The 19,818-nt window shown below is 58.8% G+C and overlaps 6 protein-coding genes across 6 annotated transcripts; 2 read left to right on the top strand and 4 right to left on the bottom strand.

Annotated features, from left to right (window-relative positions):
* Positions 1 to 3,370: 3,370 nt before the first annotated feature.
* Positions 3,371 to 6,152, bottom strand: BKCO1_8000213 (tbc domain-containing protein; the record flags this gene model as incomplete). Its single annotated transcript, XM_020279318.1, has 2 exons — positions 3,371 to 3,730; positions 3,927 to 6,152. The coding sequence occupies 2 exons, from the start codon at positions 6,150 to 6,152 to the stop codon at positions 3,371 to 3,373; spliced, it is 2,586 nt and encodes an 861-aa protein (XP_020133257.1).
* A 1,269-nt stretch (positions 6,153 to 7,421) lies between these two features.
* On the top strand, positions 7,422 to 8,441 carry BKCO1_8000212 (alcohol dehydrogenase; the record flags this gene model as incomplete). Its single annotated transcript, XM_020279317.1, has 5 exons — positions 7,422 to 7,511; positions 7,579 to 7,986; positions 8,049 to 8,156; positions 8,217 to 8,297; positions 8,355 to 8,441. 5 exons carry the CDS (start codon positions 7,422 to 7,424, stop codon positions 8,439 to 8,441), a joined length of 774 nt encoding a protein of 257 aa, XP_020133256.1.
* A 982-nt stretch (positions 8,442 to 9,423) lies between these two features.
* BKCO1_8000211 (glycoside hydrolase family 43 protein) lies at positions 9,424 to 10,610 on the bottom strand (the record flags this gene model as incomplete). Its single annotated transcript, XM_020279316.1, has 2 exons — positions 9,424 to 10,029; positions 10,077 to 10,610. 2 exons carry the CDS (start codon positions 10,608 to 10,610, stop codon positions 9,424 to 9,426), a joined length of 1,140 nt encoding a protein of 379 aa, XP_020133338.1.
* Positions 10,611 to 10,949: 339 nt separating this feature from the next.
* Positions 10,950 to 12,737, top strand: BKCO1_8000210 (red-like protein; the record flags this gene model as incomplete). Its single annotated transcript, XM_020279315.1, has 2 exons — positions 10,950 to 11,098; positions 11,186 to 12,737. 2 exons carry the CDS (start codon positions 10,950 to 10,952, stop codon positions 12,735 to 12,737), a joined length of 1,701 nt encoding a protein of 566 aa, XP_020133258.1.
* A 1,556-nt stretch (positions 12,738 to 14,293) lies between these two features.
* BKCO1_8000209 (triose-phosphate transporter) lies at positions 14,294 to 16,287 on the bottom strand (the record flags this gene model as incomplete). The annotated part of the gene is made up of 4 exons (XM_020279313.1): positions 14,294 to 15,129; positions 15,188 to 15,527; positions 15,591 to 15,618; positions 15,689 to 16,287. 4 exons carry the CDS (start codon positions 16,285 to 16,287, stop codon positions 14,294 to 14,296), a joined length of 1,803 nt encoding a protein of 600 aa, XP_020133380.1.
* Positions 16,288 to 17,999: 1,712 nt separating this feature from the next.
* BKCO1_8000208 (uncharacterized protein) lies at positions 18,000 to 18,950 on the bottom strand (the record flags this gene model as incomplete). Its single annotated transcript, XM_020279312.1, has 1 exon — positions 18,000 to 18,950. One exon carries the CDS (start codon positions 18,948 to 18,950, stop codon positions 18,000 to 18,002), a length of 951 nt encoding a protein of 316 aa, XP_020133427.1.
* Between the last annotated feature and the right edge of the window lie 868 nt (positions 18,951 to 19,818).

Below are 19,818 nucleotides of genomic sequence, written 5' to 3'. Positions count from 1 at the left end.
TAGCCGCCCGCGACTGCCACTCCCGCCGCCGCGTCGCCTCCTCTTTCTCCGACCGGCGAGTGCCACCCGCAGCCTTGTCCGCCTTGTCGCGCAGCCCTCAGGCCCCGTCCTGAATCCTGATGCGCAACGGCGCACGTCGCGACCGCCATCCGAGTCGCGTGCCGCCAATGCACGAAGCGCAATGCTGTCGCGAGGGAAAAACTAAATGCCACCACTCGGCCTATCAGTGGCTCCTCTGCCTTGGCCTTTGTGGCCCAGCTAAACCGCATTGCCCCGTCCGCCGTGGATGCATGCGACAGTACGTGGTCGTAGGGCAATTGCCGGGACCTGCGGCACTTCCGCCCGCATTCACTTACCGCTTGTTGCAACCCTGATGCCTCACCGCCCGCAACGCCGTGGCTGCGCTGCGCCGCCCCTCTCGCCCTCGCCGCCGAAGCAACGGAAAGTAATGGCAAAAGCGGAGAAGAACACCAGGTGGCTGGCATCGCGCTCAGACCGCTACGGAGACATTTCCTTCAGATCTCGTGTTCCTCCCAGACGCTTCTTGCTTGGGAATTAAAATGGAGACGCTCCGGCCGCCGATCATGACTCCAGCACTCGGCCCTCACAGTCTTCACGATGGAAGAACCCGCCTCTTGCAAAAGAACACTCGACCGCTTTTGATTGGTGCTCCCGTGCAGATTGATCGGCCTGGATCGTGCGAGATTCACGTAGATGGTGGGGGCACGAAAAAAGCGGACCGCATCCTGACTTGTCAAGACAGGCTCGCGGAAGTATGATGCTGCTCTCACGAGAGACGACAGCACAAATCCACACAAACACGTCTAACGCACGTACGCGCGAGCAAGAAACGTGCACGCACCTGCACCCGCGCACGCACGGCCAGATGTTGCCTTGGTCCTGCCCGTATAGTCGGCGCGATTCTCCGTCTAGGGGGCCCATGTTGTAGGAGAAGAGGCGGAGGGGTGGTCGTCTCGAGGGCGCGCTTGGGATTCCCGGCAGTAAGGTACACATGGTTGCGGAGCCTACTTACTCTCGCACTCAGATGCTTACGGCAATAACTCCGTGCGCATTCACACGAGCTAACCTAGCACGCAAACCAGGAAGAGCGTCGGACACTCTAACAAGAAGGTACTGTCAAGCCATGGTCTCAAAAGGCGCCGGGGCTAACATGCCGCACGCTGTACGTGGTACACGCCATAAGCGGGAGGGTTATCGGGAAATTTTATTTCCTAACGGCCGCCCCATCCCGTCTGCGCGTTCGCGTCCTGGGCGGACGGAACATGGCGCGAAGTCGCGCACGCGCGCGCGACCTTTGACCCTGGGACAGAAACCATCCTCTTCCCTCTCCCCTCTCTCCTGTTGCGCATGGGCAATTGCCGCGCTCCTCTCTGTCTCAGACCCCCGTCGCTCCCACTTCCCACAGCAGTGGGGTTGCCAGAGATGGGAATCCAACCAAGGGCCAACGTGTGACGTCGGTCCCTTTCCCGAAGTTTCCCCGTAAAACAAGTACCTCACGACACGTTTGACAGGCTGTAGTCTTCCCCCGCTGCAGCACGAAAGCATGCCCAACCAGAAACATGAATAATGCAGCCTGGCCGCAGCGATTAACATGGCACACACTCCTCTCTCCTCGACCTTCTCGGGCCCCGGGCAGGAAGGGAGAAAAGTCAGTCAAGTCATTCTCATTATCTCAGCCACCCGGTACTATCCGGAGCCAATGACTGGCCTGGGAGGATCGTGCTCACCCACGCGAACTTTAGCAAACGACGGACGGTTTTGTCGAGAGGCCGATCGCTTCCATTATTCGGGCGCCTGCGACCGTCTCTCGTCTCGGTAGTACAAAAATACTGCGCGCTAAAAAAAATAAAAAAAATAAAAACGAAGGCAAGGCCCCAAAAAAAGCATCGTGCACCAAAGGCCAGAGTGTGAGCAACCCGCTCCCTGCGGACATCGCCGTGACACTACCACGAATCTCTTCGTATCCCCCCTTCTCTCTGACCAGCCACTCGTGCGCTGTATACGGGAGGCGAATTATAAAGGGGAGCGTACCTTCCAGGAGAGCTGATGCGAGGGACGCTAGGTAAGTGAAGACGACGGCTCAGTGAAGAGGTGCAACCACTCATGATGCGAACAAGAGCCTGCAGCTTCCGATTCGCCAATGATTTAGGTCACATGGAAGACGAAACGGCGTTGGGGGGGGGTTTGTTTGGCTCAGCCAATCATTAGCGATTACTACTAAAATAACAACGATCTCTCTTTTGTCTTTTGATCCCAGCCCCCGCCTGTGGTCTTTTCTATCCTACCAAACACAAAAAAGGACCTCGGTATGTATGTATCTGTTGCCGATCCGCCGGGAAGCTTCTGCTCTCCCCGCTTCAGAGCTGAACCTGGCAAACATGATGGATATCAACTTCATTCAAAAAAAAAAAAAAAACACAAGAACGAAATGGAAACACAATGATTGGATGGGTAAAAAGCAAAGGACAGACAAAGGGCATGCTCAGACCTCGGCCCCAGCTCCGGGGACACGCGATCGACTGGCTGCATATTAGCCGCCCATGAAGTAAAAGATGTGAGCAACGAAAATGGTAAGTGATCGACAAAGTGGAAATAAGCAAGGTTGCAGTAGTAATAATAGCGGAAACACCCGTCATTTGTGACGTCGGGTTGGCTTTTGAGCGAAAAGAAGGCGAACAGGTCGTCTGCATGTCGTGTGGTCCCAAGCCGACTTCGAAAATACAGTAACGGAAAAGACCTCCGACGCGATAAAGGCGAAGCTCACAAAAAATAAGACAGCGCGACAAGAACAACATCATGATTGGCCGTACACGATCCTGCCGGTCGCCGCCACTGCACCCGATCTTTTCGCGCGCAAAAGCAATGGGAGTCCAAAAAGAAAAAACGAGAGGGATTGCAAACCAAGTGAACATGACGAAGGACTTCCAATCGGGGTATTCGGCTGGGGGGGGGGGGTGATTGGGAAGCGTCCGTGAAAAAAAACAAGCGAGCAAAAGTAAAGACAGAACGCCTGACCCGGAGGCGAGATGCCACGTTCAGCCACGCGGCAGCCCTGTGTGCCATCGCCCTGTCTTTGGATCTTCGTCCGAGCGATGCAGCATTGTGAAAAGGTATTCTCCGGGTGGTGATACCAGAAAAGGTAGGTAGGTGGGAGCGCGGAAGTGGCTCGCTAATGGCACAACCCTAGTCAGCACTTCAGGCCTAGCCTCGGCAGCCCTCTACGCAATCGATGCAACCTTTGCCGCGACCTTCTGCAGCAGGCTCGAGTGCGAATGCGAACGGTTTAATCCTGCCGCGACGACAGCCCGGTCCGTCTCTTTCGGGCTCAGGCGACATGTCCAACGCAGCATTACCCGGCAACGGGATTGGCCTTGGCTCGCTTCTTCCTCTGCTTCCACTCTGCCCTTGCCACGCGCATGAGCAGATCCTCGTCCTTGACCGGAACCCACGAGGTTAGCGTCTTCATCGCAACCTCAAAGTCCGAGTCCAACAGGATTTCGCGCGTGGCGTCAATAAGAGCTGCCGAGGTGGCGTGCAGCACGTCGAGATCGGCGTGGAACGAGTTGTTGGGGTCGCAGGATGTAGAAGCATCGCCGAGCAGCATGAACACGTCCCAGACACGGAGCTGCGCCGGGAACGGAATCGAGTAGTTGAAGAGCGTAAGATACCAACGTGTCCCGTAAGCCGTACAGTGCACGCCGAGTTCCTCCTATACTATCCGTCAGCACTAGCGAATCAAAACGTGAGGCGGTGCTATATGGTGCGCATGGCTTCGGACCAGAGCCACAAGCAGTCACAGCCCGGACCTTGCATTCAGCTCGCCACGAAACACGGTGGGCTACCGCATCAAAGCGAAGCTGAGCAGTTGCACAGGCGTGGTCTGACCAATGGTTGCCAAGACTTACCAATTTCTGAGCTATCTCGCCTCCGCCGAGCCAGTACTTCTCGAAGTCACCCAATGCTTCCATGAGACCTTCGAACCCATGTTGATACAGGCGTTCCAGGCCCCTCAACTTCCACAGCCGCACCAACATGATGAAGGCCCTCTCCTCGTCATAGTAGCAGAGGAGAGTGGCTGCGAGTGCTGCCATTCCTTGAACGTAGCCGGTGTCCGGGAGATAGAGCGAGAAGGCGTGCAACACGCGGAACAACAGGCGCTGGCCCCCGCGGTAGCGCCTCCTGAACATGATGTGGTGGCTGATGGTCCGGGGAACGTCCATATCAATCTGCATGTCCTCGGCCGAATCCTCCTCCTGGAGGTCGTAGAATGCCTCAACAAGTTCCTCGTCCGATGCACTGTTCGGATCCTTCTTCGCGCTTGCCGAAAGAAACGCGTACCATGCAGTCGATCGCCATCTGTCCGGGATCCCCTTCCACGTGCGCTCGATGAGTTTGGGGTTTTTGGTGTCGAATTCGAACAGCATCCCGCCCGGAGACTTGCCAACAAGCTTCCCCATCTGCCGCCATTTATCCTCTCTTTGCCATTCCTTCCGCTTCATCATTTCCACGGTTCTCCCACCATCCTTCTCTTCGGCTATAGAAGCAAGTCCCGGGGGGAGCGTGAGCATGTCGCTGGCTTCATCAACCAGTCTCCTGCTGCGATTGTGCGGCAGTCTGTTGGCTGCGTTCCGGAAGATGTTTGAGCGAATAGACGCCGTGCTGCGAGTGGAGTAGACAGATTCTGGCGGACGAAGGGATCTGCTCGAGGACATTCGCTTGGGCTGGGCACTGAAATTCGTCCTTGAAGACCTGGCAATTGATCCCTGGCGACGAAGGGTGCGCTTCCGTCTTGGCGCCTCGGAAGCAAGCTGCAACTGCGTGGAGACACGCTGGAGCTTGGGAGTGTCAAAGGTAACCGTGGACTCACGCTGCTCGGCAGGAGTGGGCTTCTTGGGAACGATGAAGCCGAATCGATCAACCTCACAACCGTCAATATCCTCCCAGTCTTCTATGCCCCCTGCGAGTTCATTCGGCTCTTTCGATATCATGCTAGCCGGTTTGCTTACGATGCTCGCGCTGCGCAGGGTGTCACCGTTGTTCCGCGTCTTGGTGATCCGCAAACTGTCTCCTTCCCCAGGCATGTCTGGGGGGATCTCCTCCTCAATCGACGCATCCTCTCGGATGCTCGGTTCCACGGCCCATTCCGCAGCTCTTTCATCGCCATACTCGTACATAGAACGGACCTTCTTCGACAGCATGGTCTCATCCGCGGACAAAACGCGAGAGCCTGGGATGCTTCGGCGCGGAGCGAGAGATCTGGCCCTTCTGGAAGGTGCTGCTGAAACTGCGGTCGATGCCCGGCCATCAGCAGTCACTGCGCTCATGCTCACGGCACGGGGAGCGCCTGACTGCGTATGTGGGCGTGGGATGACAAGCTCTGGTGCTTTCTCCTGCACTGATGTCGTTTCCGAAGTTGCCTTTGCCGCCTCTGGTGCCGGTCTTTCTTGAGATATGGGTGCCTCGTTGTCCACCGATTTTCTGTCCTGCGCACCATCTAGCGCCCCGCCATGTTCACCTCCCGAGCCATGCGCAGAATCATTCTTGTCGGTGGGCCCGCGCGCCATCTCGTTCATCCTCTTTCCGTTCAGGAGCAAGGTCCCTCTTTTGGAAAAGGCGATCTTGTTTTCGGCGAGGTCGTCGAAGTCGCCCTTTGGGATATCGGTCCCGACTAACCTGCTGCGGTTGACGGTGTCGAGTTGGCCCACATTGTTCGCAGTCGACGGGCGCGGAGGCTCGTCATGCACGACGATGGTAGGCAGGCTTGGGACGCGGGGAACACTCTGGTCACAATCGTGCGAGGGACGGGCGATGGAGGGCGCGAAGCCGGAGTCGCGCTTCAGTTCATCGGGGAAGGGTTGGCCGGCGCGCGACTTGAAAGGCGAGGGTCGCGGGCCGGGAGAGGTGCGCGGACGGCGGACGGAGGGGTGGAACCAGGAGGAGCGGGACGAGGACGGCCGCTTGGGAGAGGTGGGCGAGGTGGGCGAGGCGGGGGAGGTTGGCGAGGCCGGGCGGGGCGCTGAGGGCTGAGGTCGGGCCGGCGGCGTCACAGAGGGCCGGCGTGGCAGGTGGAAGAACGGCGTCGGCCTGGCGGCGGTGCTGGCAGGCGGCGACGGGGCCGCTCCATTGTTCATGGCGGCGTGACTCGCGGGGACTGGGGCTCTGGCGATGAAACGCGGTGGACTGCGGGGAGACGAGGTGGTCGGGAGGGACCCGGGGAGGACGGGGGTCTAGAGGGCGGGCTGGGCGGGCATGGAGTGGCGGGAGTGGCGGGACTGGGCGAGGGGCGCGGTCGAGTTAGCAGGCGGAGAGTGGGCGAGGGCATGCGGCAGCATGGTGGTTTTGCGGATGCTTGGGGCTGGGAAAAGGGGGGGTGGTACTGCAGGCTGGGAAGGGACGGTTTTGATCGTGTGTCGTGCGGCCAGGGTGATGGCAAATCGGAGATTGGCCTTAGCTGCGCGCGCGGGAGGAGCTCGAAGCCACACTTGGCGGCGCCGTTTACGGATGCTGGCAGCCTCGATGTCGCAAGTGGCCCAGCCCGCGGCCCGGCGGCTTCAAGTAGTCGGCCATGCTGCGCTCTCCTGGCTGCGGCGCCAGCTCATCAAAGCGCTGGTAGCGACGTGCCGCGCCGGGGCCAGGCTGTCGTCATGCGCGCAAGTCATGCAGCTGGAGGCTGAGATGAAAATAGGTACGGGTCGCCGCCGCCAACGGGCGTCGTGCCGCAGCCCTTGTGCGCCGGGTGGAGGTGTGGAGCGGGTGCCTGGCAGAGGCGTGCAGCTTGCTGTGCAGCTTGCTGTGGTTGCTTGCTGTGCTCCCACCGGCGCAGCCCTACGCAGATGATGATGGATGGCGGCCGCGGACCCTGTGAGCGCTGGCGAGCAGGAGCCCGTTGCCGGCCGTGTCCAAATTGCTTGTTCGCACCGGCGCCCGTCTATTTTGGGCGCACCAGCCTCCGCTGCCCCACGCCCACTGAAACAGCCACGCCCGCTGGGCTGACGCTGAGACGCAGCAGATTCCTGCGCAACCAACCCGCGCCGCAGCAGGGAACACAAGGCCGAGCCCTGCGCCGCCCGCCGGCACGCTGCGTTCGTCGGGTGGGCGCAGCGAAAGCAGCCCTCGCAGGGTTGGTCGGGATGCCACGACTCATCTGAGTACACGTCTACCGCGAAGGTACACGTCTGGAGACAGCTGTACCCTGCCTGCCGCGCCATGGCGACGGGTGGCTCGTACGGAACGCTTCCGCCCACTCTGCGGGCCGAGAGTGGGCAGCCGAGCTCAGCGGGCGGAAGCTGACCAGCCCATCGCGGGGGCCCCGCGCACCCCGCCATTAATAGTCGCAGCCTTCCTCGGCCTCGCAGCCCTCTCCCAATGCTCCACGCCATTGAACACGCAGACCCCCCACAATGGCCGCCCAGAAGGTCGCTCTCATCACTGCCGGCTCGGCGGGCGTCGGCGCCCAGATTGCGCGTGTCTTCGCACCCGACTTCAGAGTGGTAAGTGCTCACCGTTGGCTGCCTGTTGCACTCGGGTTCCAGCTGTTGTGCTCACTCTCAGCCGCAGGTCATCAACTACGCCAACAACGTCGATCGTGCACAAGCCCTGTTACAAGAGCTCCACAACGTTCCGCTGGCCTCGACCATCCCCGCTGCTGCCGCTGCCACCCCGCGCTTCCATGCTATCCAGGCCGATGCCGGCGACAAGGCCTCGGTGCAGAGCCTCGTCGCCGAGACGGTCAAGACCATGGGCCGCCTGGACGTCGTCGTCTCAAACGTGGGCTGGACACGCATTACGAACATCTTGAACTTCGACGAGGGCGTGGTCGAGGAAGACTGGGATAAATGCTTCGTCTACAACGTCAAGACCCACATGTGGCTGGCATACGCCGCCAAGAAGCACCTCGAAGAGACCGAGGGTGCTTTCATCACCACGGCTTCTGTGGCTGGTGTCAAGCCGAGCGGCAGCTCTTTGGTGAGGCAATCCCACTAAGCTGATTCCCCCCTCGTGGATCATGATACTGACTGGCCGCAAAGCCCTACGGCGTGACCAAAGCCGCACAGATCCACTTGGCGAAGACGCTTGCCGTCATCTGCGCTCCAAAGATTCGTGTGAATTCCGTCAGCCCAGGCCTGCTTATGACGGTAAGCTCCGCACGATGCCGCCGCATGTCACTTTGATCGGGTCGTCTGACAGCTGCATAGGAATGGGGCGCACAGTTCCCCGAGGATAAAATAAAGAAATCCATCCAAAACACCAAGTTGAAGCGTTTGGCTACAGTCGAGGTAGGCATGGGTCGGGTTGTTCACTTTGCCCGATGATCGCGGCTGACCCAAAAACAGGATGTGGCGAACCAGGTGCGGACGATCGCTCTCAGTCAATCGCAAACCGGACAAAACTTCTTGATAGAATCAGGAATGACGCTCTAGATGTGGTCGGAGTGAGGCAATCACGGCCATTGAACGCACCGACGTTCACGATGATGAGTTATACTCATGGGCGTTATGACCCTCCAGACCTGTTTCGGCGTCCAGGCTCCGTGGTCCTCCGCTTCAAATAGAGATTTACTGGTTCCTGCCACTTAATTTGCGTTGTTATGCCGGTTGCTCGGCTAGCAGGCCTACGCTCGTGTTCCGACGTTGATCTTTATTTCCAGATCGGGACAACGGCGCCCCAAGCACTGACACCGCCATCCCAGTCTTATCAGCACCGAAATAGATCATCGCAATCACCCGTTCGCTTGATCTGTCGAGTTGTCGACGGCAACATCTCACCCAACGCCCTACCATGAAAAGCAAGCCAGTGGCTTCCAATGTTTTTCGCCTCAGTACGAGTCCACCACGCACTGACCATTCATATAACAGACAACCAGTAAGACAAACCAAACAAATCGGAAGCACCACGACACTGCCATTGTCTCTTCCAAGGACGGCTCTGGGCTCACCTTTTCTGCTCGGCCAAACCGGGGACCCCGAGGTCACTAGATCGCTGGGGTTTTGTCTCGCCTCTGAAACATTCCAGATTTGACAAAGACTGTGGCGGTGCATGATGCTGCATGCAGACGAGCGCAGAAACCCGTGCAGAGGTCGTCGTACAAGGTCTTTTAGAAAGGTGGAACCGGCATCCACCGCACGTGGCGTAGCCTTTGGGACAGTTACACGCCAGGATTGCGCACGCAAACAATATGCAGGTCCCGTGGAGCATGACTCGTCTCAAGAGTGAGACTGTCCCGAGCCTCAAAGGACTCCGGGAGCGGATGGTGATGAGCCATATGTAATTCAGCGCCAGCCCGGTCTTGTTGAGAAAAGCATTTCGATTTGGTACTCGTGATTTGATTCATCAAGATAAGTCTGTCTAGAGGATATCTAGCGTCGATGCATTCGAACACGCTTACAACACTGCGACAGGATCTCAAGACTGCCCCGCCGGCACGGGATACGGGCCGTAGCCTGGGCGCGGGAAGGCAGGGGTGCCGTCCTCGTTCCACTCGAACTTCTGGGCGCGGATGGTGCGCGCGGCCCAGCCGGTGACGGGGTTGCGCATGCCGTGGTAGACGATCCAGTCCTCGGAGCCGTCCGGGCTCTTGACGAAGCTGGCGTGGCCGACACCATAGGCCTGGGCCAGCGCGTCCTGGTAGAAGACACAGCCCTCGTTGTTCTTGCGCCAGTCCCCCGGGTTCATCGGATCGTCGCCCACGAGCTCCAGCTGGCCGAGGCAGTAGTTGCGGTTGTCGGAGCGGCCGCCCGAGTATATAACGAAGGTCCTGTTGGTCACCGGGTTGGTCAACTGCTGCGGGCCCTCGTTGGTGCTCAGCCGGTCATTGAAAGGCCGGCCGTAGGGCGTCTTCTCCCACGGGTTGCTGGGCACGCTGATGATCTGGCGCTCCGAGAAGTTGGATGCCACGGTCCACGGGTTCTCGAGCTTGGTGATGCACAGGTTGGCAGGCCATGCGTCGTATTGGCGGTACCAGCAGGAGTAAATGTGGTAAAGGCCGGTGCTGTGCTGGAAGTACGTGCCCTTTGCAAGTCAATACAACAACGGACACCAGACACATGTACACCTACATCGATTGCAAACTGATTGAAGGTATCAAGCTGGGCCTTGTAGGTAAAGGTGGCCTCCCACGGATCGTCCCCGAGCCCTTCCAAGACATACATCCTGTGATTGACGGCCGGGCAGTTGATGTCACAGAGCATGTCGACCTCTGGGGCCGGACTGTCGTAATTGGGGTCGGCGGTAAAAATGACGTACCAATTGCCGTCCAGCTGATGCACTTCAGGGGCCCAAAGATCGGTCGAGTAGTTGGTGCCCTGGGGCGGCTGGAACAACAGCTTGCTCTCGGCGTCGTTCCAGTCGGTCAAGATGGGGCTGCGCAGGAGGGTGATGTTCGTGGAGGTGGTGTACGTCATGTAGTAGTAATCTCCATAGCGGAATGCCCATGGGTCGGCGCCAACTGCATCCAGAACGGGGTTGGTGAAGGTACTGGTGTTTGTTGCCTGGCGAGCACGGAGCAACGACGCGGACCCGTCGAACGCGCCCTTGTACTGGGCAGCAACGTAGCTCGCAAGGAGCGGCACGAGAAGGAGGAAAACGACCATGGCCACTCGACGAGGGAGGGGAGGGGACGAGGAAGAGGGGGTGTTGGACCGCGGCGCGGCCATGTAGCCTTTTTAAGCCGCGCAGGAAGGATCCCGGGGTGTATTGCACCGCACCGCTTGCGCAACCGCATTAACCCGGGACGGTCAGGTCAGCGGAACGGCTGTTGGACGGTGCGGGTGCGGCGTGTGGGACGATCTGCTGCCAATTTGCGGGGAAACAGCTTTGACCATTGACCGCTCTTGCCAGCCGTGAGCCCGCCTGTGCGACCTCGCTTGCTGACTTCGCCGTTTTCTCTCCCGCCAGACTGCCTGGCGCCCCTCCGCCTCCCCACCGCCGCCATGAACAACGAGGACTTCAAGAACCTGCTGCGAGGCTCCTCCTCGCGCTCGCAGAATGGCTCGCCCGCTGCCAGCAGCACTCCGCGCGCCGGCGCGACCCCCGGCGCCTCGCTAGGTTCGCGCCAGCGCTCCAGCATCCCCATGACCCCGTAAGTTGTCGCCTGTGCCCGCCACCTCTGCCGCTCCTACCAGCCACCCTTGCCCCGAAACGGCCGCCCTGCTAACACATCGTGCAGTCGCACCGTGAGGGGTGGCCCGGGCCTCGACTTCCAACGACAGCTCGCCGAGCAGCGTGCCGGCGAGCACCGGCCGGCCAAGAGGTTCAAGTCCTCGGCGGCGCCCAAGGGCTCCAGGCTCGCCGCCGGCTACACGGACCGCGCCCGGGCACGCGTGGGCGACGGCGACGACGAGGACGAGGATGCTGCTGCTCCCGGCGGCGACGACCGCGCCCGCCGCGTCAAGGCGCTCGAGGAGAGCTTCAAGCTCGGCCAGATCGACCAGGCGACCTTCGAAAACTTGCGCGACCAAATCACCGGCGGCGACGTCAGCGCCACTCACCTGATCAAGGGTCTGGATCGGAAACTGCTCGAGCGCGTGAGGCGGGGCGAGGATGTGCTGGGCACGGGTGGTGGGCGCAGCGCCGCTGAGAAGGAGCCCGAGCCCGATGTGGAGGAGGAATTCGAGAAGCTTGAGGAGAAAGAGATCGCGCCGGTGGTGAGAGAAAAGAAGGAGAAGAAGGGTGAGACGGCCTTGGCCGGCACGAAGCGGACCAGGGACGCCATCTTGGCTGAACTGAAAGCACAACGGAAGGCTGCCGCCGAGGCGAAGGCTGCTGCACAACCCCAGTTGGGCTCTAAGTTTCGGAGAATCGGGCGCGACAACGGGACGTTCCCGCGGATAGAGCGTGATGATAAGGGGCGGGAAGTGCTATTGACCCTGGACGAGGATGGGAATGTCAAGAGAAAGGTCAGAAAGGTCAAGGTGGATGCGGAGAATGAGGGAAAGGCGCCCTCAGGACTGCTCATGCCGGACAAGGATGCGAAGCCATTGGGCATGGAGGTCCCCGAGCATGCGAAGGTACCGATTGAGGAAGACGAGGACGACGGCGACATCTTCGAGGGTGTGGGAGACACTTACGATCCTTTGGCCGGAATCGGTGACGACGACTCGTCAGATGAGGATGAGGAAGACGGCGCCAAGGAACCGGAGCCGTCCGAATCGAAGGATGCGGCCAAATCGCCATCTTCTACCGCTGACGAGGCCGATGCAGCGGCTATGCCCCCTCCACCGAAACCTTCAGAGCCTACATCCATTCCCAAGACGAACTACTTTGGAGACACGCCATCCAAGGACACCTCATCCATCACTGGGCCACCATCAAATCCTCTCACCGACCCAACTATTCTTGCCGCCATCCGGAAAGCTCGCGATATCAACCCTGAGAAGCTTAGAGGCGATGAAGACGACGATGGCGCCAAAAAGAAAGACCCGGAAGAAGAAGCACGACTCAAGAAGCGTGCCGAAATGTTGTCATTGCGGGATCGTGACCTGGAGGATATGGACATGGGCTTCGGTTCCAGCCGCTTCGACGATGCAGAAGACATGGAAGAGGAGACCAAGATCAAGCTCAGCGAGTGGAAGGGTACGGGTGGAGACGACGATGATGATGAAGGAGGCAGAGAAAGGGGCGGGAAGCAGAGGAAGCGAGGCAAGAAGAAGAGGAAAGGCGATAAGGACAGTGCCGCCGATGTGCTGAGGGTTATGGAGCAAAGAAAAAGCGGGAAATGAGCCAAATCCAACCCTAGCCTTTCGATTCTCGGCTACGATGGCGCTTACCGGTGCCTTTGGCAGAGGAAGCTTGGATTCATCATGCTTCCACCAAAAATGCCGTCTGCGGGGCAATTTAATACAAATTCAACGATGACGTAAGAACTGATATGACCTGGAATATTTCATGACAACATATTCAACAAAGAAGAGAGCTCTAGGGGTGTTGGGCTTTCACGAACTACCACAGAAGGCTGTAGAACAATTGAATCCACCTACGTCCGTATCACAAAGATGTCACGCTACACTTACGTAGGAAGTGGAATTCTTCATGTGGATGCGTTTATATGATCTTTAGTTTCGAATCTTTATATCTATACACGCTCCAGCTGCCTACGCAGGAAGAATGTAGCGTCCTTTGCGAAGTGCAGTCTTTTGTCACCGTGATACTACACAAACCAAACTATTGTTCCAGTATGGACATCTTTTTTGTTATCAGCTACGCTAAATCACCCAGAACCAATGGCGATCTGTAGCACCAGCGGAGGATAAAAAAGAAAACAAGGGTGAAAACAACGTGTCGGCACCAGACTATGCCTCAACGAGGGTATAAGTGTAGGACTAACCAATCAAATGCGCCATTCTCCCCAGCCAAAAAAAAAAAGGAAACCTCCATCGTTCAAGACAATGCGGGGAGCAAAATACCAAGGGGGAAGTGTAAGTAACTCCAAGAGAGGGGAACAAGGTAAAGATCAGGAACAGATGTTGCAAGTAGTGCATCGCTGACTTCGAATAGTCAAAAACATCGCCGTATGTCCCCAACACACTCTGCCTTTTACGGAGAAAAAGATAGCCAAAACTAAGACCTCTGCCACCGCCCTGATATCAAAGCACACAAAATCTCCTTATCATTCAATGATGGGCAAACGAGAGACAACAAAGGATTCGCATGCAAGCTGACAAAACTCTCCATACTCCTTGAAAGATGGATAAGATAGGCGCAAATTGCGAGAGGCGATACGATGCTGCAATGGGCGAATAAGCATAGAAATCAGATAAGCAATGAAAAATACACGCATGCAAGGTCGAAGAAGCGTCGATGGGTTGAGTAGAGTTTGTTCAACTTGCGCTTGATTTTCTCTTTTCCATGCTCTCTCCCGCCCATCATGGTATTCTGGCTGCTTCCCGTTTTCCCCCATATTTTCTGTCCCCCAAACCCAATCTCTCTCTCTTTCCATCCGCGCGAACAAAAGAGATGAAGCTCTTGCAATGGAGAGAAGCTTTGCTCCGCCTTGCAGTGTCTATCAACACTAAGGGTAAATTGAATATACCGCCGTAAATGCTCATCCGAACCCTTAAAAAAACCACAGACCAAATTCAAATACACAGTGAACGAGGAATAATCCGCTGCCTCCGACAGTGATGATGATAACGTTGATGGGGGGGTCGTTCTTATCTCGTGAAACGAAAGGTGTGAAAAGGCATTCGTGCATGCGAAAGGATTTAGCCATCCGTATCGAATCTCCAAAAGAACCCAAATGATGGTCGAAGTGCGCCGTGACTACCGCTTTGTTGCTTTAATCCAAATCTTCCGGTCTCTTGACAGGGCTCTGCCGTGGCGGCATGTCGTTGATCAAGAGCCGGTCCCGGTCCGAGACGGGCTGGATGCTCAGACTATTCCGGATCAGGTTGCTAGTGCTGGGGCGTCCAATCCGCTCCTCTTCCGCGGGCTCCGAGTTGAACACGGGCTGATAGTCCTCCTTCTGCAGATGGGCCTCCATCCTTGCCTCCTCCCGCATCCTCTTGAACTTCATCCAGTTATATGCCCCGATACTGCCGATCGTGACGATCAGGCCTGACAGGTTGATGGTAGTGAGTCTGTCATCAAAGACGATGGACGCTGCCGTGATGGTGACGATTTCTTTGAAAATGCCACACACGCTGAGAGTGACGACACTGGTGCGCTTCAGCAGAGCGAACTCCGAGGCCGTCATGAGGAAAGCAAGTGTTCCCGGGAAGATCAAAATCAAGCAACTCAGCGGAGTGCCCTTGACATCCCGGAGTTTGTTGAACCCGTCCAGAAGCTCGACGAATCCTTCGACCGGTATTGCGATGACGAGCAGGCTGATGAACATGACAGGGGCAAGGAAGAAGATGGAAGAAAAAGGATTGGATGTCGCGGGGTTCCGAAGGAGCAGGATCTGAGTCAGCGACCACCGGAATCCGGACGAAAGGGCGGACGACATGATGAGAATGAAGCCGAGAGCATTGAAAGCCGTCTCGCCGGCGACCATCATCACCACTCCAACCGTCATTGTGAGAATGATGCCGCCCAGCTTCCACGAGGGCTTTTCCAGCCGGAAGAGAAAGGCAAAAATGAGCACAAAACCAAGGACGGACGACTTGCACATTGCTGAAATCGGATTGGTCAGCAAAGGATTCAATTCAGAGTGTGCCGGGACAAGACTTACTGAAGAATGTGAGCGAGATGAACTTGAGACTCATGTTGCCCAGGCCAATGTCCAGGCCTGTGGCCGCTCCACACGGCCCGATCCTGCTTATATAAAACCACTTGGTCATGAGCGGCTTATTTGGATCCACGTTATCCTGCCGTTGCGGCGGCGAACGGCCCGCCGGACCTTCATCCGCGCTGAGCGAATCGTGCCGCGGGCGGAGCTGTGGGAGGAAATAGAGAACGAGAGAGGCGAGAGAGAACTGCACGATCATGTGCAGACACGTTGTGAAGAGCGGAAAGGGGAAGTTGAGATTTTGGTTTTTGTCGTCGCTTTTTGCGAACATCCACTTGTTGTACTGCACGCGGTGTTGTCAGAGTCGGAGAGATGGGGGACTAGAGCCGGGCAAAAGGGGACTTACGATTGAGATAGATATGGAGAAAAAGTACCTGCACGCGACCACCAGCAGTAGTCAGTAGGAGGCGCGAAAAAAAAAATAGAATGTGTTGGACGCCTTACCATAGGCCGATCAGACAGACGTTGATGAGCGAAGACTTGAACAGAGCGGCGCTCGCAACCTTCTCCTCCTCGTCGCTAATGGTGACGTCGGCAGCGACGCGATTGTCGAGCATGGTGTTGCGACGCTTGTGCTTCCTGCGCTTCCGGCGGTCCTTGCCGGTGAGAGCAGCCTCCTCGTCTGTGATGTCATCGTCGTCGGTGTCCTCGTAGCCGGACGGGCTGCTGGAGTCGCGCTCGGGGTCGAGGTCGTGCTTGTCCTCTTGGGCCTCAGGGATGTGCTCGGACACGGCGCGCCGGTGGCCGCGCTGCGAGCGCAGCGAGTTGGAGCGGCCGACGCCCAGGGCTTGGGTGCCGATGAGCGAGGTGCTCCGGCGGCGGGAGTGGTTCGACGACGAACCCTCCATGGTGAAGGCGCCGGAGCGGTGCGGAGGATGCAGCGGGGGGTCGTGGTGTCGGAGCTGCTGGGGGCTGTCGGACAGGGGCGGCGGATCTTGCGGTGAGGCGAAGGTGGCCAGCGGAATGGCGGTTGCGGTGGCCGAGGACGGCGGAGAAAGCGATGTCTGGGGGACGGGGGAGCCCGCGTGCTTGGGGTTGTGCATAGCGGGAGTCCATGAATGCACAGCAGCAGCTGCACTCTCAATCCAGCCCCGTCATCTGAGCGCCGTCCAGACGATCCGCCCTAGCCTAGCGGCAGGGGTCGCGCAAGTCGTTGCCGCCAGAACCCAGATCCGGACCCGCGACGCGACCCTGGGCCGGCCACGACTACCCGATCATCGCTGCCCGCCCTGGCGCGCCACGCCAAAACGCGCCCGATCTTCTCTTTGATCAGCCGGCGGATCCTCCACACTCTCAGGCCGCAGCCCCAGGTGCAGCTGCTGTTCGACGCCTTGCGCGCGCCCGTCGCCCGTCGCCCGTCGGTCCAGACTCCTGGGCCGACAGTGTTCCCCAATCTGCGTCCGGCGCGGGTGCCGCTCCGGGCGCGGGCGCGGGCGCGGGCGTGGGCGTGGGCGTGCTGGCCCAAGTCACACGTGCCTGTCACCGGGCGGCTTTGCACCAGGGGCGCCGAGTTACCTCATAGCCCACCAGTTTGGCGCAAGACTGGCGCGCTCGAGATCCGGTTTTGCGGGGAAGTCTGGCCCTCTTGCCGGCCGCGCGCTGTGCCCACGCATCTCCCGCGTCTCCCGCATCTCCCGCCGCGCTGAACAGGCAGGAAAAGCGCCGCCCTCCCCTTTCCGTCGAGCCGCGGCCGCTCGAAACGGACTGCGGCCGACCCAGGGAGAGGGTGCCTGTGCAGCGGCTTGGGTTAAGGTTTGCCGGAGGCAGGGATTGCTGCAGCAACCGCTGCGGTCAGCCAAGCATCGTGGTGAGTCAAGCCCCGAGCAGGTGCCAGTTGGCTGCTGGCTGTTGCGTTGTGCACCGCCCTGTGGCCCTGGCCAAGGCGCTGCTGCCCGCAACCATCAACACCATCGCCTCATCACGCCTGCTCCTCGTCGAACCCGGTGCGCCGTGTCACAATCCGCCGCGTCTCAGCATGCAGACGAACGCTGCAGCGAACGCAGTTGGCGTGTGGATTGGTTGCGTCGGTCGTCAAGCCAAGCTTTTCACCGTCACCCAAAGTCAATGCAAGTACACGTGCGGACGGCTTCCAGCAGGAGTCCCAAAATCGTCAGCTGGCCGTGCCGGCGACTTGAGCCTTTTTGTTTGCAGCCAGCGCCATCTTTTCATCGGCCGTAGAATGGGGTTGGAAGGAGAGATCGTTCGTGCCGCACGGCCTGCAGCCGCCTCCTTGCGTCATTGCAGATTGCCGCCGACAACTCTCCTGAGACTCGAGCGACCCTCACGTCAAAATGCCCGAGACTGAAACAACGCGCAAAAAAAAAAAAAGACGGAGGTTCACAAATCCTTCTCACGAAAATGGAACGGGATCTGAAGGGCAGTCAAACACCCAGGCTGCAACCTCTCAGGGCCGTGCCCGGAAAAGAGGACCCTTCTGCTGATGGCGCAAAGCATCCCAGGACCCAGAATTATCCAGAGAAACAGGAGATGCATTGAAATTGTGAGGAAACAAAAGGAGTAATGTCCGCTCTGTCCGATAACAACCGCATACGTGTTCCTGGCGCTGACGAACCAGCTTCGTGGCGCCAGACCCGCAAGCCTGCTTCCCGCCGCCTCGTCCTCACCAGTCTCGCCATGCACAGCCATACTACGTAGGAGACGCCGTCGCCGGAGCAGGTGCGCTCATCTCCACTTTCCGAGCCCTGCGGTACACGCCACGGCGGCGACCCTGCAGGAGCAATGACAGGCCCGGGCGTCAACCACCGAGCGGCAGTCTCACGATCTCAACCCTAACCCACCTCTTTCCCTCGTTCCTCTCGGCCGATCTCCTTTCTTCACCACAGCCCTGCCGGTCCTCCACCAACCAGATGCATCTATCCTCCCCTTCCGCTCCCGGTATCACCTGCCACCGGTCACCCCATGCGTGTGTCTCACCCCTACCGTTCCTCTCGCGCAGCCCGACCCCCACCACCGTGTCGAAGAAGAACTTGGCTCCACCCACGGTCCTGCCTCGCCCGACTGTCCCACCCGGTCCACCTTTGCCAAACTGGCCGGCTCGCTCCTCGCCGAGCACAAAGTCGACGAAGCGCACGCCGGGCAGCAGCCGCACGGACTCGTACAGCAGCTTGCGGCACTGGACGTAGACGGGGAACAGAAGCGGCCGCAGGTCGCCCTCCCACTGCTTGGGGTGCTGCGCCGACGAAGCGCTCGTCGTGAAGGTGAGCGAGCGGATGGCCCGGACCTGCGCGGGCGACAGCACCGCTAGCCGCGTTGTCAGCGCCGCCGGCCGGCACAGCTTCGTCCGGAACGGCGTGCGTGAAAACGCTAGCAAAAGGGTCTCCGCGCGGATCTGGTGGCAGGTCAGCAGCAGAGCCAAGCCCGAATATGTGCCCGATGCTGCCGTGTGCGCGGCGTCTTGTTTGCTGTTGCGAACGACGCTGACGGAGCCGTGCTCGTCATCCGCAGGGATCGCGACTGAGGTGTCTGAGCTTGAGGACGCGTACGAGGCGGAAGATGTCGCCGAGGACGGTGATGCGCTTCTGCTCTTTCTTGACTGAGCCCTGCTGCTCCCAGCGGACGAGAGCGTCGTGTATCGTGAGTTCGGCGGAGGGAATGTGTATTCCCAGATGAGGTTGCGAATCTCGGCCGGTAGACCGAGCAGCGACAGACGCGACTCGCCGCCCAGCATTCCGCCGCTCATAGTCATGCGTGGACTGTAGCTGTGCAGCCTTTGGTTCCTTGTTCTCAGCGAGCTGCCGGCCGAAAGAGACACAGCACGTGGGCTCAAAATGCGGGGTCGGGAAGCTATCGAGCGTAGGTGCGAGGGCTTCTTCCGCTGTTCCGCGCAGAACCCCTAGTGTCCCTTGGTGTCGGGCAAAAGGGGATGCAAGGTCGAATGGATGCTCTCGTCTAGAGCTCCTTCTTCCCAGTCGTGTCGCGAAGGAAGAAGAGAGCGGGTGGGGTAAAGATGGGAGTATCTAAACAACGATCTAGGCTGTGGATGCCGGATCACTAGAGGATATCTTAGGTAGGGGGACTTTCAAAGGGATGGTCTAGGAAGAGACGAAAAAGGTCAAGAAATCTTGGGTGGAGTTGGAGAGGGAGCGGCGCAAGCAAAGTCGATTCTTATCTAGCTTACGAAGTCAGCAAACAGGCATGGCAGGCGGCTAAAAAAGAGGGCAGCTGCAGCAGCTTGCTGCAACGGCAGGCGACCGGGGGCTGCTGCGGAGGTGCGAGAGTAGCGGGTTGCGGAGAAAGTGCGGGGTGATCGCTCGGATCTGCTGGGATTGCCGCTGGCTGGCGTGGGCGTCAAGAAGGATGCCGAACGTCATTAGCTTGGTGCGTCAGAACCGCATCGCTGGCGGGGCTGGTGGCAGAGCGGGCATAAGGTAGGTCTGGGTTGGTAGTCTAACGGGCAGAAAGCGCAGAGATGGGAAAGACAGCAACCCGGCCGGGTGGTTGTGTTTCGTTGGCAGTGTCGTAATGCTGCAGGTGGGTGGGCAATCCCTTTCGTTTTGTGACTGGCAAGGCCGAAGTCTGGGGTCGAGCTTGGGTGCACATCAGGCAAGTGCGGC

This window comes from Diplodia corticola, assembly GCF_001883845.1.
Source record: "Diplodia corticola strain CBS 112549 chromosome Unknown scaffold8, whole genome shotgun sequence".
In the NCBI taxonomy this organism is placed as follows: Eukaryota; Fungi; Ascomycota; class Dothideomycetes; order Botryosphaeriales; family Botryosphaeriaceae; genus Diplodia; species Diplodia corticola.
The sequence above is the reverse complement of the archived record's forward strand: the minus strand, read 5'-3'. Positions and strand labels throughout refer to the sequence as shown.